This window comes from Cydia pomonella, chromosome 7 (genome assembly GCF_033807575.1).
Source record: "Cydia pomonella isolate Wapato2018A chromosome 7, ilCydPomo1, whole genome shotgun sequence".
NCBI classification, from domain to species: Eukaryota; Metazoa; Arthropoda; class Insecta; order Lepidoptera; family Tortricidae; genus Cydia; species Cydia pomonella.
This window is the reverse complement of record NC_084709.1, coordinates 22643745-22658645: the sequence shown is the minus strand read 5'-3', so window position 1 is coordinate 22658645 and position 14901 is coordinate 22643745. Positions and strand designations below refer to the sequence as shown.

Sequence of the window (14901 nt, the reverse complement as noted above, 5' to 3'; positions counted from 1 at the left end):
TAGAGAATGCCACCCCTTACCGCATGTAATAAAAAATATTTCTAGAAATTTGAACTTTAATAGTTGGCACTAGAGTTGAATATCATATCCGCCATATATGGCTTCGTATGCGGTAAGGGGTTAAGGCATAAAGTCCGCCATTTGTACATTCATGTATTGTGCAATAAAGATTAAAATAAATAAAACCTAAAAAAACTATGCCCCTCGTTTACCGAAGGACCAAGAAATTTGGTAAAGAGCAATATTTAAGAGGATACGAGAGCTGAGATAATATTTTAGGTGAATATATCCGTCTCGATAACGAAAGCGGCTCCTAATACTAGTGCGATAAGGACAACGCCAGGTTAGGCGAAAAATCCTGCATAAAAATCTCATAAACCGATGTTTCGTACTCGACTGTTTCCTCCTCCAAAACTTAACCAAATGTAACGAACTTCTGGGATGTGAATAGTAATGAAATGATCTGTCTGAGACTGTTTTGCTTTTAAGGTTAATTGATGTCAGTTTTGAATCCCATGCTTCTCTTTGCGGCCTAGTAAATTAGGCCTAATTTTTGCAAATATTTGAAGTGCACTAGCGCCTCAAGAAACAAAAATATTAAAAAAGGTAAAACAGTCCAAAACAGATATTAATAATACGCTGTGTTGAAAAAATCATTGCTCTAGCTTCAAAAACCACGGAGGAAACAGTCGAGTAGGTACGTTTGTATGGAGAAATTACCATTCCTGTTGCATCTTAAGAAGCAGAATGCAAAAAAAAATAATAATAATAGGTATCTGGAGCACGATCCGCCATGTTCCTTGGATCATTCGAAAGTGCTGCATGGAATTTGCAGTGAAAAAGTGTGGCATTTTCAAATTTCTATAAAACTATGACGTTTATCACCCCTTCACGTTTTTCTGTTCAAATCGTTGCAAAGTTAGCTTAGACATGCTTAATAATCATAATGATTATCGTTTATTTATTCGTAAGATATAGTTGAAGTAATTTGGTCTTATAATTAAACATATTGTAGAACACTATGTTTTGCCGGTAAACGTACGATTATTATATAATCTTTATCATGCATAATTGTAGAATATAATTAATACAGAATAAAATCATCGAAATACAAGAATTTCGTGCAAATATTAAGCGCTTAACTGGAAAAGAATGACTAAGTCAAAAAAATTGTTAAAATAAACGCTATGCTTATATGGACTCTATAGGGACCGTGCATGAACTATAGGAGCCTGTGGGCTGAAATTCGGCTTTCATTGACATAGAAACCGAAGTTGTTATTTTTACGTTTTTTTGATTAAAATAGGTTATGCCCAGCATTGTTATGGTAACCTATGAATTTTAGACGATTTGGAATGAAAATTGTGGAGTTACGATTTTTTTTCAAAATAAATGTATGGAGCAGGAACAAGAAATCATCATTACTCAAGAACCGCAAAACAAACCGTAATATCCTCGCAGGTGGTTATACTACGAATTATTTGTGTTTTTTTGGCATACTACATATATCCGCCACGGGTGCGGTTTTTTTTTAAAAATCATTAATTATTTTTATGGAAAAAGCACAAAAACCAAATTCAACATTTTAAGATTTTTTTTATTGAAATGGATTTTGCTCAGTGTGTTTATGCTAAGTTATAAGTTTCACACGATTTGAGTTGAAAATGGTAGAGTTATGATTTTTTTTCAAAAAAAATGTATGGAGCCGGAACAAAATATCAAAATATCTCAAGAACCACAACAAATACGGTAATATCCTCGCAGATAGTTATGCTACGAATTATTTGTGATTTTTTGGCATACTACATATATCCGCCACGGGTGCGGTTTTAAAAAAAAAATCATTAATTGTTTTTATGGAAAAAGCACAAAAACCAAATTCAACTATCTGCGAGGATATTACTGTATTTGTTGTGGTTCTTGAGATATTTTGATATTTTGTTCCGGCTCCATACATTTTTTTTGAAAAAAAAATCATAACTCTATCATTTTCAACTCAAATCGTGTGAAACTTATAACTTAGCATAAACACACTGAGCAAAACCCATTTCAATCAAAAAAATCTTAAAATGTTGAATTTGGTTTTTGTGCTTTTTCCATAGAAACAATTAATGATTTAAAAAAAAAACCGCACCCGTGGCGGATATATGTAGTATGCCAAAAAATCACAAATAATTCGTAGTATAACCACCTGCGAGGATATTACGGTTTGTTTTGCGGTTCTTGAGTAATGATGATTTCTTGTTCCTGCTCCATACATTTATTTAAAAAAAAATCGTAACTCCACAATTTTTCATTCCAAATCGTCTAAAATTCATAGGTTACCATAACAATGCTGGGCAAAACCTATTTTAATCAAAAAAACGTAAAAATAACAACTTCGGTTTCTATGTCAATGAAAGCCGAATTTCAGCTCACAGTGAGCCGTCAGATTTTTGGCGCGAGGCGTAAATGTGATGTTTTTAGTTCCGATGTAGCCCACAAGATGGCAGAACGTACTATGCACAAGAAAACACTTGACGTGTAAATGTACATGTTTATGGTTCCGATTCAGGCCACAAGATGGCAGACCCTCCAACGCGCACGGTCCCTATCTAGGTATATTTTGAAAACTGACTGCCAATTATCGCTATTTTTTTACACAAAACGATGCTACGCTTATCCTTTGTTGTGATCTTCTAAGTTTTCCCCTGAATTTAGTTTTTTTTTGCTAGACCTATACTGATAGGTACCTTCTTAAAGTTGCCTGGATGTATACGGAACTTTCTGAGCATAAAAACGACTCGCACTTAGCACGTTGTATTAATATAAATTAATAAGTAATCTCTAATAAGCTATTAATAGTTGCAGCTATCCAAATTTCATTAATCCTAATGAATTAATATGAGTTGTAATGTATCGTGCCTTTAACCGCAAACCTATGAAATCAAATTACAAACTGTTAGTTTTTATTCATTTCGAATGGGTTTAATAATTATACCTACCAATTTTATCTGTATATAAGATGGGTTTTTCTCAGTAACTTCATTACAGTTTCTACTGTACCAAAGTCAAGGTAAGATCTAAAAAATAAATACTAATTATAAAAATAATATTTAAATACACCAACGTGAGGAATATACTAACTGTTAAACATTACAAATAAATTCAAATAAACGTTATTAAATATTTATCATGCAAAATGATCACCTAAAAGTCAATTCTATCAGCCAACATGAGCACACAACTCAAAATTAGCACCAGATTACTTTGCCACACATGTGGATAAACAACAAACACAACATACAACATGTGGATGTGTGTGTAACTTATCCGTTTTTGAATTACAAAGAGAGACATTACGATCTGTGATCGAAAAAATATTTCCCTTTCATTGCACAATTTCAACTCAAAAATAAAGCAAAACAGTAAAAGTAACATCTTAAAAGTAGAGGTAAATGAACGGCCGATTATCGCTAAAAAGAGATCTCTTCCAGACAACTTTAGGGTAGCGGAAACTATTGTACTCGTAATAAACATCTTGTCTTATTAGGTTCAAATATATAAAACATATTTTCTTTTCAGATGTTTCTCCTAGTAGCCCTATGTCTAGTCGCAACCACGCTGGCTGCTCCAGCCATCCCTGATGCACCATTGCTTCCAGCGAAGACGCACATTAAAACAGTTCTGGCCTCCCCATACATCACTTACCCGGACCCATCACGTTTCATGATGATGAAAACCCTGGACATGAGGATCGAACCGGAGCCTAAAGAGGAGTACACTGAGCCAGAGCCGTATGAAGAGCCAAAAGAAGAGCTCCCTGAGCCGATTGAAGAGCCGAAGGAAGAACTCCCTGAACCGTATGAAGAGCCGAAGGAAGAACTCCCTGAACCGTATGAAGAGCCGAAGGAAGAATTCACTGAGATTGAAGAGCCGAAGGAAGAACTCCCTGAGATTATAGAATCAAAGGAAGAATTACTAGAAGAACCAAAAGAGCCCCTATCTGAGCCCCCAAAAAACCCAGAACTCCCCAAACTTGAGACCAAGCCTGAGCCCGTCCTGATCAACCTAGAAGTCCCCAAGCCTCCTTCTTTCGTCTCCAACTTCATCAACGCCTTCCCTAGCTTCAGCAGCATTCCGTCTTACATAAGCAACTGGTTCAGTTCTAGCCCCAAGTCTTCTAAAATTTTGTATTCTCCTATGTACTATACTGGGTACCCGGGTGCTGTGATCGTTGAGGCACCTAATCTTTAACTTTCATGTACCGATCTTGTCATTAGCTGTGCAATAAAATGAATGAACTTTAGTACAAATGACTGTCTTATTTTTTAACGTGTTCTATGTAGAAAGAAAACTAGACGAGCAATAAAAACGAGTCAATAAAGCAAATAAACTTTGAAAAGCATTTCCGTATACGTACAATGTGATCCGTTTGTTTTCGCGTGAGTGTATGAGTAAATACTTACTTAAAATTACACGACCTAGCATATTTTAACCTATAAAAGTATAAAGATTTGCACTATAAAATAATAATCAAATAGTGATTTGAGTACACTATTAAATGGTAATTTAAAATCAATTATGGATACGAATTTAGATTGTGGTGAGAATCGGTACGCTGCAGGATGATACTAAAATTACTAAAAGATAATGTACGGTGGGAGCCAATACCCTGAATTTTTTTAACTACGAATTCCTAATGGTGTGATGATATTACAAATAAACTTAAGACATAAGGGGTTTCGATGTACAAACAGCAACACTCTTGCCTCTATGCCTTTTGTAATAAGGTCCACCGATGGACAGTTAACAGTCTGGGCGATGGTATTTACATTGTTAGTCGTGGTAATTCCTATAACGGTTGCAAATTTTAGGTATCTACGTCAAACGGTCTCTGAGAAAAACGTATATAACCGATTTGCAATACCGAAGTGCTCCTACAAGTGCTCTGTCAACAAAGTTTTGTACCGAGCCCTAAAAAGCACATGGACACATGTCTGATTTAATGGAACAAAAAAATGAACATAATTTTTTTAGGAACATTAAAACTAACCCTCTAGAGCTTGATATTAGTTTAAACAATACGACTGTCGCATTTGTCTATGAAACTAAATTTTTAGGGATATAGGTAGATGAAAATTTAAGTTGGAATAAGCATGTTGATTCTCTTTGTCACAAGCTTAGCAGCTTCGCTAATGCACTTCGAGGACTGGTATGAATTTTCAGTCATCATTTTTGGATTCGCAATTTGGCGAAACTGTGTAGATATACAAAGATTGTTCGTATTGCAAAAAAGGTGCGTCCGTATTTTGAGTGAAATTATGTCTAATCGTGAGACGTGTAGAGAATTATTTAAGCAATTAGGTTTACCCACTCTGTCAGCGTTGTATATTATGGATCTCTGTAAGCTTGTACGGGCGATACCCTGATATATATCGCCGAAAACCATTTAATAGGCTCAATAAAATATTTGCTCATGACGTCCAGGCTCCTGTTGGTAAAACAGCAATGTTTTTGAGATGCCATAGGCACGTTGCGGCAAAAATTTACAACACCTTACCGACCCAAATTAATGTCTTTCGCCTACTGAATTCTTACCTATCTGGTAAAATTGTATTGAGACCAAACAAAATGTTATAAAACTGTAGTAAACTGTAGTAAATTTATGAAATGAAAATGAAATTACTTTCACTTGCTTTTTATACCCTACGCCTTTTAGGTCACGTAATAACTATTGACAAAAAAGAATGAGCGAATATTTTTAGATTGACAAAGATGAGTTGCTTGGACATTTTAGTGAATGTTTAGTTTTAGAAAATTAGGGTGATTTGTAAACTACTTAAGTGATTTTCGTCTACATATTATGGTTAAAGTCATTTGGGTATTTGAGCCCACACTGTATTACTGTTCCACAGCACCTACCCGCACTGTTATTATAATATTCGTAAAATATAATAATATGTAGAGCAGCCTGAAAAATTATACCTTCCGCGTTAAATTGTAACTAGTAGATATTAGGTAAGAGTAATTATTTATATTATTGTCACATTTTTTTAATGAAATATATTTGAATTTATATTTGTAAAAACCCCTTTGTTACGGTCTTAAACTCTTAATGAGCTTACTGTGCTGTGGGACTTAGTCAATTTGCGTAATAATGGCCTATAATACATATTTATTTTCACCAAACCAACTGGTAAAGGTCCTCTTGATTGTTAAACAACTGATGAGAAATTTGCATTTTCAACACACTCGCTCAAAACGACGTTTAACCTTCTACATGACGGCATAGCGAAGCATGATGAAGTCTGGCTCGATGACTTAAAGCAGAAAAGACTTCGGACTGCACAGGAACCATCAACAGATTCGCGCTTCACCTGCGATCTTTGTGGCAGGAAGTGCCGAGCTGCGATTGGGCTTTACAGTCACAGGAAAAGATGTTCCGCACCTCCGATCTCCGACGGCGCACGGACCTCTTCTTCTTCTTCTTAATAACCTGTCGCTGCAACAATCATCTGTCAAGATGCTGTGGCCAATGATGATGATGATAACACCAAAGAGCATATAATCACTACGTTTTAGATAACACTCGTGCTTTTTCGTTATATTATCCGACTGAGTTAAGAAGGTAACTGATTACTAATAATATGCATGGAAACGGAGCCTTCTTAATTTGGTCGAGTAACACATTTTTTTTTTAGGTTTTCAAATGTTAGTTCAAAGAGGTTTAATCACACCAAACATAATTTATAAAAAAGAAATTATCTCGTAAATTACATTAATGACAAAACATAACATTTTATCGATTTGATCTCCATCCATCGAATAGAAATACGAAAATATTAGCTTTTTACATTTTTTTAATTGGCTGTTTGTCGATTTCGTTCGCGCCTTTGCCTTGCGCGCGCATTGAAATCGTGCGTAAAAAAAAAATAACGCGCCAGACATTTTTCGTTTTTAAAACGCCCAGTTTTTATTGGAAAACGTGTTGGTAGCTTACTTCAATGAACTGGTGAATAAGTGCCTACAAGCCCAGCACGCTTTGGTGAATTATTCGATGATAAAACTGTAAGCCAACATTTTGAAAATTTTACTTATACTGTTTTGACAAGGAAGAATCTAATTAATAAGTTTTGTTTTTTCCTCGCAGGTGTGCTGAAAAACGTCGTATGAAACGTGTGTGCATTGGTCATTACCCACATCGGCTTTCTTATTGCGCGCTCGCTTACAGCTCGCGCGCACAATATCGCCTCGTGTGTAATGACCAACTTACCACATTTGTATCATATTGTACTATTTATCCAAAGTGGGGCAAAGTAATCAGATACAAATTCGAGTTTTTTTTTATTACGTTCATTTAGATTTAATAGGTGGTACCTATAATAGGTGGTGGGTTAAGACCCCAAATGACATGGGAAAAGGCTAGGCAAAGAAGAACGTTCATTTAGATTTAATAGGTGGTACCTATAATAGGTGGTGGGTTAAGACCCCAAATGACATGGGAAAAGGCTAGGCAAAGAAGAACGTTCATTTAGATTTAATAGGTGGTACCTATAATAGGTGGTGGGTTAAGACCCCAAATGACATGGGAAAAGGCTAGGCAAAGAAGAACGTTCATTTAGATTTAATTTCGTTAGATTTTTTTGGTATTTCATAGACACTGACATATAAAGTCTGTGTGGAAAGAGAAGAATCGTGGAATGTATGGGGCCCAATACATTCCACGACTCTTCTCTTTCCGAACAGACTCTATGTACTAAGGTCTGTTTTTTATTCCGTAGACTAAAATAACGTTTCATATGTAAGACAGGACATTTCTTAGTACCACATGAAATGTAATTTTAGTCTACGGAATAAAAAAACAGAATACAGACAGGCCAAAGAGTAAAGAAGTATATAGGTAAAGAAGCTCTTGAAGCATTTTGTGGAAACTCATTTGAAAGCGCCATCTCTGCTTCCTTCCCCAACCTAAATATACACAACTATGTATATGCACAACTACATATGCATCCGTACGTGTACTTTCGTCCTACATACCTAATATTAGGTTTACTTGGGCGGTTTAGAATTATTTTTTTTGTTTGGTTTCTTGTAACAAAATTGGTTACAAGAAACCGAACAAAATATTTACTTGTAAACAAAGCGTAGCTACTACGATATTAAAATGTAGGAGTATATTTATTTATTTAAACTTTATTGCACAAAATATATACAACAATGTACAAATGGCGGACTTAATGCCAAATGACAGTCTCTACCAGTCCACCATAGGGCCAAACAGAGATACCTAGAATTGGATTTGGTGATTAAACTCTTTCTATTTAACTTGTATGTAATTTCATGATTTCTATAGTAATCTAAATGTTTATTTATTTATTATTTAATGCATTTCTGTGGAGTATATACCTATATGAGTATATATGTCCTTTACTGAACTTTACAAAACGAGATTACAATTTAGATTACGTAAGTATTTACCATATACGGCCCAATTCGAAGAATAATTAAGACACGTACGAATAATTAAGACAAGTTCTTGCAAATATCTTTAAAAGATAGATATATGGAAGGTAGAGGCAAGGAACAGCATCTCCTTAGGCAGAACTGTTGCAAAAGTGTCCAACTGTCAGCTATAAATAATAGTTTCTTATCTCTCTAGAGTAGCTAAGAACCTAGGCGTTATTGACGGAGTGAAGTGCGCTGTCTATGATATTCTAGGTATTGTGGCGCCACCTATTTATGGTTTTTTGTCGGACACTTTTTGGTATATGGAGATTCTGATCCTTGCCTCTACCTTCCATAGATCGATAGCTAAAGACATGTCAAAAAATTGACGTTTATTTCGATTCCGCTGCGATCCCAATAAAATCTATCTACGATATTTCTAACGTCACAGTTACATTGGTTGCCCGAATCATGCTGCTTCTGTCAATTATACGACAAACAAACGATATCTAAATGAGAACTTATCTAAACCAGAACTTATCGTTATCGTATTTCATTCTTCGAATCGGGCCGATAATCTCGAGACCATGGGGTCCCGGACCTTTGGGAGGCATGCGTGGGGCCGAAGCCAACATCGCAGATGCTCTTTAAGAGAAAGAAATTGTTGAATCTAACGAACGACGGTAATTTTTCTATGAAATTCTATTTCGGGAGAAAGCGATGACTGACGATGTATGCTCCTGCCCCTCGAGCTATACGACCTATTTATTTTTATAAAATGGGGCTTAAACGGATTGTACGTCATTTTATTATTGTTTGTAGTATAAATATAAAAGATGGTTCTTACAGAATGTTATTCCTCCATTGTAAAACAAACACCTACTAGTTTATTTACTTTGAGATTAATATTTAATCTCGAAAATACACCTTAATAATTAAAGCAATCTAAATCTCATCATGTTGCGGTTATGTCATCAGAAAAGATGTTAAATATATAAATATCTTTTACCGCAAAATAAGAAAGCTAGATTTTACTAATTTCATATTTATTGTTTTATAATTATTTTTTACTGATTTTGTCTGTATATAAGGTGTATCTTTCTCAAGATAGTCATAGCAGATTCAGCTGTACAAAAGTCAAGGTAAGGAAAAAAAAAACTATTTATATTAAAAATAACGTTGCATTATCATCATCGCATCGGGCATAATGGATAGGCCTTCCAGGTCCCTGTCTGCACTGCAAATAATTTGATTGATTTATGCTTGTAAGATTAGAGTTTAAAAATTATTCCTCTTTTTCAGATGTTTCTCCTAGCTCTGTGCCTCGTTGGAACCGCTTTGGCTGCCCCAGCCATCCCGGAAGAACCAATCATTCCAGCGGAGTCCCATGTTCTGATGTCTCCTTACATGGCTTACTCGTCGCCAATTCTTCCTCTGAGAACCCTGATGATTGAAACGGAACTTAAGGAAGAGAAAACTGAGCCAAAGGAATTACTTGAAGAGCCCAAAGGACTACCAGAAGCCCCTGAACTCCCTAAACTTGAGGACACTAAGCCGGTTGTGGTCAAACTTGATACCAGCAAGCCTCTCTCGTATTTCACCAACTGGATCAACTCTTTACCTAGCTTCAATCTCCCGTTCATAAGCGGTTTCTTCCCTTCCTCGAATGGTAAAGTTTTGGTGCCATCATACTACCCTGGGTACACTCCATTGATCGTCGAGCCAGCTAAGCTTTAAAGATTTCCACCGATTTATAATAATGTGGTATAATAATTGGAATAAAATTGCAGCTTTTACATGACTATGTTTTTTTAATTTAAAATGTTTTCCTTACTTTTCAAGTCGCCTTAACTAGCATTAAATCATAGCCGCTATAAGTAAAATTGTCTCATGAGATTCATGGGTGCATTCATCATTTAGGAAATGGAATACATTTTAGTATACATTTCATAAAAAAAAGGGTCTCTATTGTTTCCCATTAAGTTTTGAGTCATAATGTATTGTTTGTCCGCATTTTCGTTAGCCATAATTTGTTTTTTCTCAGAAACCCGTAACTTTTCAGTATTGCCATAAAACAAACCTAACCTAACCTAACTTATCGGCAAATGTGACTTTTCTTCAAATTAATCATCAAAGCTGGAATAATTGGAATATACTTGTATTTTTTGAGAACACCTTGCAGATTGGTGCGGCCTGGAAATGAGTTCGACGTGTTGCCTCTCTGTCGCACTTGTAAATTCGTACGTAAGTATGACAGGGAGGCAACACCTCGAACGTGGTTCGCGGTAGGCCCACTGATCCTATTTATGAAGAACGTCGAAAAACTGTAGAATTCTTTATCTCTATCGCTCTTGACATAATATTTGGGCATTTGAGTCAGACCAAGCTAAGACAAAGTGTGGCAATACCATCATTAATATCAAATTTCTATGCAAGTACCTCTGATGTTTGTAATGACACTCCCTCACTTTGTTCTGTTCAAGTCGTTGAAGTTAGCTCGGACGGACTCTAGACTTTGTTTATCGACAATCGGTGTTCAAACTTAGCCCCTCATATTTGGGGGTTTTCTTAAATAAATATTGAAGATCTGATTCTCACAGATCCTGGGGTGGATTCTTAACTTAGAACCACTGAGGTGAAGGGGCGAAGTGCACCTGCCGATTAAGTGCGCCTACCCTTATATATATCTATATTAAAAGTCGGTTCGTAGGCCCCCTCACCTACGAAGTGCCCTTGCCGTCTAAGCGCGTCTACCTTTATTCTATCCTGATGCTAAAAAAATTGTCCCAAAATTTTTTACGAAAATTCTAGTTCACACTATGTCACGTAAGTACATACAAATGAAAAAAAAAATCCTTAGCTCAACGAGGGTGAGTGTTAGGATCGGCAACGCGCATGTAGCTCTTCTGGAATTGCAGGCGTACATAGGCTACGGAGATTGCTTACCATAAGGCGTGCCGTATGCTTGTTTGCCACTGACGTCGTATAAGAACACTAACGTAATGGGACGGACATTTTGGGACATCGTTTTTAATGGTAGGCTGGAGAATGCTGTCGATTCTGAATTCTGAGTAGAATGCGCCCAAAAATGTCCAGATTTGTAAGAATCAGCGATTTAAGTTTTTTTGAAAATGACCAATGAATGATGAAAACAAACACCATGAATTAAAAAAAAATGTTACATGTAAAAATAGTACAACGAATCCATTTCAAAACGATAAGGCTAGTATAGTTACAACGAAATTTTCAATAAATGAGATTTTAACTCCAAAAGAAATTAAGACGCAATTGAAGTATCAGTCGTTTATTAATTTGTTTTTAATGCACATCATTAAGCCAAATCAGCTGGTTTAGAAACCGTCATACCACGGGGACAGGGTGGGCACAGGTGGAGGCGGCATACGACTGGGCGCTGCCGTCGGAACGTTGATGGGGGTCGTAGTTGGGGCTTGAGTTGTCACATCATTCCAGTTGAATCTATGGTTCCCTCTAGGGCTGTGTCGCATAGGTGCCCTTGGAGCAAACGTCGGTGCAAACGTTGGTGCAAAGGTCATCGGCTCAACTGTTGAAGAAAAGCTTTGTACAGAACGACTGCGCATCTCAGGTTCGTGCCATTGGGCTGGCTCCTCCGTAACCACGATCGGCTGCCTGTATTGGTGTTCGTAATTATTTGGTTTGTTAGCCAAGTTGTCCCAATGGGGGAAGGCAGGAGGTGCAGGCACGTTCTTCCAGTTTGAGACTGGTCCGTCATATTTGGGGGCATTTAGCACTGCATTCCACTGCTCTGCGGTGTAAGGGATAGGGTTCTCTGGACGCATTGGGCTCATATCTCCGTTATCGATAGGTACGGGGGTGGTACTAGTCGTTCTAGGTCTGTTCATGTACTTGTGAATGTTTTCTTCCCTCATCTCGACTTGCGCGGGTTGGTCCCTTCTTATTTGCTGGAAGTTGAACACCAGGTTGGTGTCCGGTCCGACTGGATGGTAGCCTGTATTGTCAATCGGGAACGCATTTGTAGCGAATGCCGTTTTGGCCACCAACAGGCAGATTGTTAGACGCAACATTTTGCAGGCAGTCTGGAAAAAAAAGTTACTATGTCAGTTTTAGCACAGACTACATAAAAGTAACTGTTAAGAGTCACACACGAACCCGCCGCAAAAGCCGCTCCCACACAATCTAAGTTACTTCAATTACATGAAACTTGACGTGTTACATGAACGTAACATGTATCTATGTCTGGTAGTTTTCGTTGCTAAAATTTGTTATACAAAGAAAATAGAGAAATTAAAATTGTTGCATGTTAAACGAAAACAAGTAGGTAGCAGACATAGATATGTTATTTGAATGTTCATCTCAAAGTTCATGTTATTTTAGAATGTTATATGTTATTTCGAATTGGCGGCACCTAGGTTCGTGTGTGCAAAATTTACGCTCTCAATTTAAAAAGACTAGCTAGACTGGTCTGTAACTTTGTACTTTCTGTGTTTGACATATGCAGTATGTCTGTAATTAGTTTATGTAGCTTCAGATGCCATAGTTAAAAAATACAGCGAATAAACTTATTACATACATAGATATACCTTATGTTATTGTATGTGCAAAGTTTCATTACAATCCAACAAGTAGTTTTAAAATGAGGACGAAACTTCTTTTGTATGGGAAGGTGAAATTCGGTCGAGATTGCTCCGTACCCCTAGTGTAACTTTGATCGACATCATAACGTGACGAACGCGTTTGCGTTAAGTCTCATTTTGTATAGGATTTTGAGTTTCCAAAACGTCCCGCTTGGCGCGCTCTTTCTAAATCCAATACAAAATGAGACTAAACGCAAACGCGTACGTCACGTTTCGAAATTTACACTAGGGGTACAGAACTCATAATTGGACTCAAAAAGTTATAAAGATAAAGATAGTTTATTATTCAAGTAGGCATATTACAATGCGCTTATGAACGTCAAATAAAGCTACGTCTGCTCGAACCCTACATCTTTGACCCGAGAAGATTGAAATCTCCCCTCAATTATAAAACTGAATCTACTTTTTTCTCTATTTTATTTAGTAAATGACACTACCGTACCTTATCCGCAGCTGCAACAACTGTTCCAGATCACAAATTGATATTGTCTATAAATAGTCTATCACTGTCAAAATAAAACTTGAATTGATCACGTTTGCTTTTTCGTATGCTAATGATAATTATGAATGTTATTTCTTTTTAATTACTGCAGACGAATTGCGAAACTCGTTTATGGAAGCAAGTATCCGTATGCAAAAAAAATATATTTAGAAATATTATGAAAATGTTGCGAACAATATGTTTTAAGTAATAACTTATCATTATTGCGAACGAAATGCGCAAGCTATGAATAACATTGGTACCTGCATTCCATTCGTAATACCTATGTAGGTAGATGCAGCCTTAAAATGCAATTTGCCCTATTTGGTGTGTGCATGGTAGTGGCTACCGCCGTGAAATATTTGTCAAATAAGCTAACGAATGGACGGCTAAAGATGTTTTGTTTGTGGAGATGTAAGTCGACGGATTTGCGGGTATCATGCGGAAGCGGTGGGCCTCTTTACTTAGCCGCTGGCAGGGGAGCGCTAACATTATCATGATAGCGTTTTTGGACGGTGGGACTCCCCTCTGCTGCAGCGGTGGACAAAACTCCATACTGTAGCAAAATAAATAAGTAGGTTAAAATTAGTTTGTAATTCTACTAAGTCTATTTGATAAGTTAAATGTAACAACTAACAACTATGGATTTATATCCGAAATAAAATCCATCGCCGATCAGATTATAAAAAAACAAAAAAAGCTAAACGTCCTAAAACGACGGAGTGGCCAGAGTCGCCGACTTTCTGACCTACCGAGGCGCTGAACGACGAGGCGTCAACAAGGTCTGCCCTCTACCAACCACAACGGAGGAGTCTGATGTCTTGGAAGAAGCTGCAAGTCCTTCCAAGGGCGGGGAGGATGTCAAGGACCGGTCCTACCACGTGAGGCGACAGAGGGGAACGCAGGGCGCGGGGGACGACTCCGGGCCAGAGCCTATACAACCACCATCGCGATCGCGCGCGCGCATCCCTAAAAAATAATCAAATAATAACGTCAGCATGTAACTTTCCGAATAAAATGTTATAAAGAAGAATCTGCATTTTTCCATCACCAACAAAAGTGGCGACCGTGACAGGACGTGCTTGACATGCTAATGCTCAATAGATGCCACCCTGCTATACATGTAGATGTGATAGATATTGACAAGGATTTAAGTTTAAAGATGACAACGGGGACAGAGACGAGCACTCGGACTTTAATTGACCGAGAATGAGCGAAGATCTCCGTTCAGCTAGGGCACAAATGTTGCCTTCTACAGGGTGGGCATACTAAGCAAGACAGCAAAGATGCAAATCATTTGTGCCGTAATTAACGAAACGCTAATGTCTTTCTGTCTGACTAACATTGAGGAGTGATGCA

General features: G+C 37.2%; 2 protein-coding genes and 1 long non-coding RNA gene across 3 annotated transcripts; 2 read left to right on the top strand and 1 right to left on the bottom strand.

Annotated features, from left to right (window-relative positions):
* The first annotated feature begins 3018 nt into the window (after positions 1-3018).
* LOC133520153 (uncharacterized) lies at positions 3019-4295 on the top strand. Its single transcript, XM_061854523.1, has 2 exons — positions 3019-3055; positions 3565-4295. The coding sequence occupies exon 2, from the start codon at positions 3565-3567 to the stop codon at positions 4234-4236; it is 672 nt and encodes a 223-aa protein (XP_061710507.1). The 5' UTR covers positions 3019-3055; the 3' UTR covers positions 4237-4295.
* A 4932-nt stretch (positions 4296-9227) lies between these two features.
* On the top strand, positions 9228-10228 carry LOC133520152 (uncharacterized). Its single transcript, XR_009799714.1, has 2 exons — positions 9228-9569; positions 9730-10228. It is a non-coding gene; the product is annotated as an uncharacterized LOC133520152 (long non-coding RNA).
* A 1487-nt stretch (positions 10229-11715) lies between these two features.
* LOC133520151 (uncharacterized) lies at positions 11716-13554 on the bottom strand. Its single transcript, XM_061854522.1, has 2 exons — positions 13504-13554; positions 11716-12503 (listed from the first exon to the last, which is right to left on the bottom strand). The coding sequence occupies exon 2, from the start codon at positions 12489-12491 to the stop codon at positions 11778-11780; it is 714 nt and encodes a 237-aa protein (XP_061710506.1). The 5' UTR covers positions 12492-12503; positions 13504-13554; the 3' UTR covers positions 11716-11777.
* Positions 13555-14901: the final 1347 nt, after the last annotated feature.

Excerpts from the sequence above, each read along its gene's own strand:
- LOC133520153 (XM_061854523.1), top strand. The coding sequence starts at position 3,565 with ATGTTTCTCCTAGTAGCCCTATGTCTAGTCGCAACCACGCTGGCTGCT.
- LOC133520151 (XM_061854522.1), bottom strand. The coding sequence starts at position 12,491 with ATGTTGCGTCTAACAATCTGCCTGTTGGTGGCCAAAACGGCATTCGCT.